The sequence below is a fragment of the Pteropus alecto genome, unplaced genomic scaffold, assembly GCF_000325575.1.
Source record: "Pteropus alecto unplaced genomic scaffold, ASM32557v1 scaffold23, whole genome shotgun sequence".
Taxonomy (NCBI): Eukaryota; Metazoa; Chordata; class Mammalia; order Chiroptera; family Pteropodidae; genus Pteropus; species Pteropus alecto.
In genome coordinates this window covers 3340842-3347329 of record NW_006435837.1, presented here as the reverse complement: position 1 = coordinate 3347329, position 6488 = coordinate 3340842, and the positions used below count along the sequence as shown (strand labels likewise).

General features: G+C 47.4%; 1 protein-coding gene across 1 annotated transcript in view; it reads right to left on the bottom strand.

The window, feature by feature from the left end:
- MAP7D2 (MAP7 domain containing 2) overlaps positions 1-6488 on the bottom strand; it is an 83517-nt gene that overhangs the window by 33224 nt on the left and 43805 nt on the right. The window contains exon 6 of the mRNA XM_025046605.1: positions 301-412. Coding sequence (XP_024902373.1) covers positions 301-412 — 112 coding nt within the window. The remainder of the gene's footprint in view (positions 1-300; positions 413-6488) is intronic.

The following is a 6488-nucleotide window of genomic DNA, read 5'->3' as shown; positions in this document are numbered from 1 at the left end:
GCGCCCGTGAAATCGGATTATCCTTAGGCTTGCAGGCTGGACGGGGTTAACCAGACTGCATTCCTTTTCATTGCTTTCCTTTTGCTTTACCTCACAGCCCAGTGACGGTATCAACTGCTGTCTGCTAGCAAAAAGAATGCACAGAAATGCATATGCGGGAAGCTTGGCAGTTTGAAACATCGCATCTGAAAGAGGTACCTATACAGATTGGTACAAAGCATCCCCCAGACCCTATAGGCTGTGTCTAAGATCTCCCACCTGCCCTGGGGCCCTGCAATGCAGGGGCAGCCCTACACTTACCTTCACGTCCTGCTGGCCCTGTAGCTGGAGAAGTTCCCCACGAGCATTTCTTCTTCAGTTCCAGCTGCTGTGTGCGCTCTATGGATCTGCGCATCATCGCCTCCAGCCGTTCCTGCCCAGTTCATGCAAGGGAAAGCAAGATTAACCACCAGCCTCTCAGCACTGCCGCACCTCAGTGCTGGGGTGAGTCACCAAGTGGAGCTCTGTGCTCAGCATCCAAAACCTAGGCACACGTGCTCTCTGCCACACCAGGCGCTTCTCAGTGGGTGGAGAGTAAACAATGCAGCTGGTGCAGCTTTCTGCCCCAACACCTCATCCTTGGGCGAGGCTGCCGCATCCAGGCCTTGATTTGTTTAAGAATAATGCCAGACAAGCATTAACCCCTTGAGGCCTGTCTCAAGTCCCGGTTTGCCCCACCTAGCAGGAGAACTGGAATTGTGCTCTAGAACCAACCAAATGCTCTCTAGTTGAAAATGCATGAAGTGTTCTGATTTGCAAAGACTTAAATTTAAATATTATTTGAATTTTATAACCTTAAGCCTAACTTTTTGAGGGTGATACATGACTTTGAGATCTATTTTGCATTTTTATGTCAGAGCTTCTTAAAGGGGAATCAATCGTTTTCCACATTGTAACACTTTTCTGCTACGCAATTATCTGAGGGTAATGCTACATATTTCAAATTTTATTTTTTATTTTAATTATTAATTTTTGATTACAAATTTTGGGGGTGACATTAATAAAACCAAATAAGTTTCAAGCATACAATTAAACAGTGTGTCGTATGTATACTACATTGTGTGTTCACCACCGAAAGTTAGATTTCCTTCCGTCACCAAATATTTGACCCCCATATTTCGAAATTTAAGAGAGACAAGAGTAGGGAACCTTATAGCGACAAAAAAAGAAAACATCTGTGCATTTTCAGACTTAGATGAGAGAAGAACTAAACAGATTTTAGCCAGAAGAGTAAAACAACAAGCAGCCTTCTCTTTTAACAGAGCCTTTATCAAAAGCCCTCCCCTTCCCGCTGTTTTACCCCAATTGTCACTTTCATGACGTTGAGCCTGGCTGGTGGCAAATACTTCCCTGGCATTGGAGTTCCAGTTCTGCACTCCTTACTGCTCCAATGACACGGCAAATACCAAACCCTCTCCCTGCCTCCACTGGAGCAGACCAAAGCAAGGTAAACGGTTACACTGATACCCTTTGGCCCCCATAAAACCCACCACGAGGTGCTTCGGGAACTGGGCTAATCATAGCCCACCTCCAAAGCAAAAAGATAACTCTTTTCTCATGGCTTAAATAAACAAGCCAAATTAAGTTAGGGCAGCACCGACTGAGTAGCTGTGACTTAAGGATTGGGGAAAGGCTCCCTTATTCCACTTACTAGAAACAGAGAAAGGTCACTTAGGAGGGACCTGGATCTATCCCTTTGTCAACGCCAAAGGGATGGGAGGAGCATTCTCCCCATCTCAGCCTCATCTGCATAATTTCTCTTTGAATAGCACATTGCTAAGAGGCAGCCTCTCCAGGGACCTGTGAGCAGAAAAGGGATTTGTATTTGCTCTCGATTTTGGCTGAGGCCCTATAATCATGAGTGTGCGCTTCCTGGCAGAGTCCTGTCGTCACAACCCTGGCTCAGCAAATTCTGACGGCCAAGCCTGGGGGTCTGCCTGAGAAAAGTTGGGGGTGTGGACGGACTAGAACTTGACTATTAGACACTTGAAGTGTGGTCACTTTGAGACTAGAGCTGAATAGTAACTTCATTGTATGGATCTAACATAAAGTATTTAACCGATAACCTAATTTAAATGTTCAAACCGTTCACCTCAGAGTGAATTTACTATTGAGAGGGTTCTGAGAGATTTCCTGCATGCTAAAAGGACATCACAAGGTAGTCCCTTGTCTGCCAATGAAAAATAAGAATACCAAGATTCGTCAAGCCAACCTTACCACCGAGTAGCTATCTAGGGGCATAATTAGAAGGGAATGCTCACCCAAAGCCAGACCTACTCCTGGACTGATCGGCTACCTCTCCATCCAACCCCAATCCACTGAGCTCTTCTAAATTCCACCATTAGAAATTCATTCCTCTGAACCATAAGTAGGATTATAAAAATGAAGCTATCCCTAAGAGAAGATACAATCACTTTGTGTCACCCACGTTTGGACAGATGATGAAAAATAGGTGGTAACCAAGGGACTATGGAACTCAGAGTCGTCAGAATGGGGTGATTCAAACATGTCAAAATCAAAACTGGCCCACTTCACTCTTGTTAGTGGTTAATCCCACATAGGTCAGTATGTGTGTGTGTGTGTGTGTGTGTGTGTCTTTCTGTTCCTTCATGTGATGGAATGAAAAGAATCCTGGCTTTGGAGGGGAGATATGGATTCAAAACCCACCTCTGTCTGCTGCCTTTTAGCCTTGTAACCTCCGTTTAACATCTGCCTTTTAGCCTTGTAACCTCTGTTTAACATCACTGGGCATCAGTTTCCTACTGTATAAAATGGGGATATTACGTACATCAGCAGACCACCCAAGTCTGCAAGATAAGGACTAGCATAATAAGTCCTGAGCCAATGCTAACTGAACCCAAATTTGAAGAGGAAGATTAACAACAGGGCAGTTTAGAGCAGTGGTTCCCAAACTAGAGTGAGCCTGCATCAGAATCCCCTGGATGGCCCACAGTACCACTGCTGGGCCCGGCCCGCAGAATTTCAGATTCTGTAGGTCTGAGGTGAAGCCTGCTGAGAATGTGCATTTCTGACAGGTTCCCAGATGATGCTGGTGCTGCTGGTCCTGGGGCTGCGCTGCGGGAAGCACTGCTTAGAGGGAAGGCTGAGCATGAGAGAGCGTCTGAGAAAGTTCGGTCACATCAGAAGAATAGTATTAATAAATATTAGGGTTGCATACTGCATAAACAGTTCCTGCCAAGCTCTGGTTCTCCTGATGATTGACAGAGGATGGATAAAGGGCAAGGCAGATTCTCGTCCCTAGAATGTCCTCTTTTGGGTGGTGCTTAGTAGAAGGAAGGAACCAGGAGAATCCCACTCTTGACCCCTTGAGCTCTGGCCCTAGATCTGCCTGGATGAACCCAGAAGAGAATCATGACCAAGGTGACCCACTGAGCTGGCCGAAGCAGCATAAAAGGCCTCCGGCAAGGCACGGCCCAGACACTGCTACCCAGACAGCCAGCTCTGGTAGGAGTGGAGGGCTGGCTGTGTCTTTTCCGGTGCCCTTATTATGCACACGTTCTGGGGATGACAATGTGGGACAAGGCCCCAAATGGTCCTCAGCATGGTTCTGTAGAGGATCTTTCTCTCTTCTAACAGACACCCACATCTGACCAGAAAGGCCAGGTAGTCATCATGTCCCCACGACAGCTGATGCCCTCTGGGAGAGGCCGGCTCGCAGCTTAGTGAAGCTTTTGTTAAGTTCAGAAATTTCTCATTTTTATACTCAGCCTGGTGGGTCTTGTAAGGTATCAAGCAATAAGAATGTGTGAAGTTGTAATGTGTCGAAATATCTTGTAGGGATGAAGCTTCTCTCTGAAAGAGGCCTTCCCTGGGTACCTGTTTAGCAGAGGAATGTGCAGTTGGCTTTCCTAGATCTCATTTTCCAGGGCCTCTAGTCAGGAGGCTATACTCCCCAAGTGGGCAAAAGATGAGAACATTGTGTTGTCAGCCCTAAGTCGGGGAGGTGACAAGGGCTTGTTCCAGAAGCTCGATTCCTGGGGCATGTGAGGGTCGGAGGCACCCACCTTAAGGATAAGGCGGCCTATAGTGAGAGAATGAGCTCAGAGTCAGGGTGTCAAGTGGACACTGGAAACAGCCCTGCTTCTCCAGGGCAGGCCTGACCAACCTCCAGCCCTCAAGACCTCTGGGAGCCAGGCCGTCTGTGTTGACCACCTCTGTGTTGGCAGACAAGATGCCTCCTGGCCGAGTTGAGGGCTCGCCCGCACAGCTGTGAAGAGCTACCAAGAGCAACATCATGGCTGCCCTAGGGACATGGAGCCAGAACAGGGCTGGGGGAGGCGGGGAGTCGGCAGGCCTTTTATGAGCTCTAATATCAGCTCTACAGAGGTAGGACTTGATGGGGCGACCCAAACACTTTCCGACAAGCTAGAGAAGCAAAATGGGCTGTGATGGAATGAACGTCTTCCAGCAGAGGCTTCACCCTGGTTGACAAGACAGAGTGTCACCAAAAGAAGTGAAATCAGCCACTGGGAAGAAAATGAATCTCCACAGCCATGCGCCAAGCAGGCAGCAGCCCTTCCAAAAATCTCCAGTGAACCATGGGGGCAAATGCAGAGGGTTTTCTGAGGAAAGGGGCTCATGCAGTGTAGGCTTATCCGTTCTTTCCAAACATCACTCATGAGAATGCCAAACAGGCCTGTGCGTGGGCAGAGCGCCAAAGCTTATGTGGTTAACACGCCAGCCTGCGTATGGAAAGTCCCTAAGCTCTACCTAGGTCTCCCAGGGGGCCGTGAGGGTGGGAGCAGGTGGCAGAAGGAGCCTGCAGCTTCCTTGCGTTGCTACACGACCACGGGAGGCCCAGCTCTCAGTCCTGCCCCGTTGTGTCCAGGGAGAAGAGGGAAGGAAGCCTGGCTTGTGTCTGTGCCGACGAGGACCGGATGACATCTCTCCTTCCCTGCCATCGTCATGTTAGGAATAAACGGGAGCACGCGAAGCAAAGAAAAAATGATCTGGAGGCGCAACCACGAGATTCAGCTGCATCAGGACCAACCACCTGGCATGACATTCTCTCATCTGCAAGAGGAGGGAGTCTGATAGCTTGATTTAAAATGCTTCCGGCATTACTGTTTAATAAAGAAAAATTACAGACAGGGAGTGCCTCAAAGGCGAACCTCTGTGACACTGTCAGGTGTGTCAGAGGCTCCGGAAGTGTCTCTCATGACTACATAGCACCCCCTCCCTTCCTGGAAGCAGCAGTGACACACTCGCTCTGGAATCAGCAATCCCGCAGGATGTCAGTAATCAAAATGGAGAGACCAGGGACAAAGGGGATAAGCTGTGAGTCAAGGATTGGAGGATGGGAAGAACACAGGAGAGTCCGGTGACTCAGGACAAATACATACGGGCTGGGAACGGGGAGACTGGTCCCAGGTTACTGCAGCAGCCTAGCACACTGTGGCTTTTTTCTTAGTCTGTAGACTGTGCCATAACCTTTTCTGGGTAGTTCCCTTTTGACCTTCTTTCAGACAAGGTCAGCTGAAGTCACTGAAGGGTCTTGAACATTTCTGACCATTACACTGTGCTAGGTGCTCTGCTGGGCACTTTCATAAAAGTCACCTCCTTTAATTCCTGTGAGCACTTCTGTTTTGGGCTAAAGAGACTGAGTTAGAGGGTTATGAGGGGCTTTGTGACTTGCCGCTAGTTATCGGCTATCTAGTGGTAGAACTGAGATTTGCACAGGGAACGGATGAAGCCACACAGTGATCGGGATGCACCTAGCAACAGCGCACTGTGGCTAAGAACCCTGCTTAGACCTTCATTTGCTAAGAGGAACAAAGAAATCTCCGTGTAAATGAATGCTTTGTGGGCAGAGATAGGTGTAATTGTGTGTGCGCGTGCGCACATTCATGTTTTTTTAAATTGAAAAAAAAAAAGAGGAAGAGGTAAAGACATATCATGATAAACCATTCGGAGATTAAAAAATACTGAGTTTATACAAATGTTTCTGTATCCTATAGTGTTGGCGACTAACAAGCCTCTATATTGTTTACACTAAATGATGAGTCATTATACCTTATGAATAAAATATGATCATCACCTGATACAAGGCTACGATTACGTCCTTAAAATATACTTGTTAAGAAAATGTACACTCCAAATATGCTTTCTAAATATATTTTCAAAGTTTAGTAATAAAGGACTCTGCAGAGCTAATTACATTCCATTTCTTTTTTGAAAGGTAACTGGAGAGAAAGGTTGATTAAAGCAAGGAACTGCATTAAAACTTAAATATACTGGCATCTTTGTACGTGAAGGTAGACTACTTGATTTTCCAGTGGTAAATAACGGATCAAGTTCTCTTCTATCCTCACAGCCCTTCCTCTGGCCTCATGTCTGCCCTGCAGGCACGGACCCCCAGCTTAACCCCCAGGCCTGCATCACCCAGCCCCTGTCCACGATCCCCTTCAGGTCCTAGAGTCAGAGAAGGT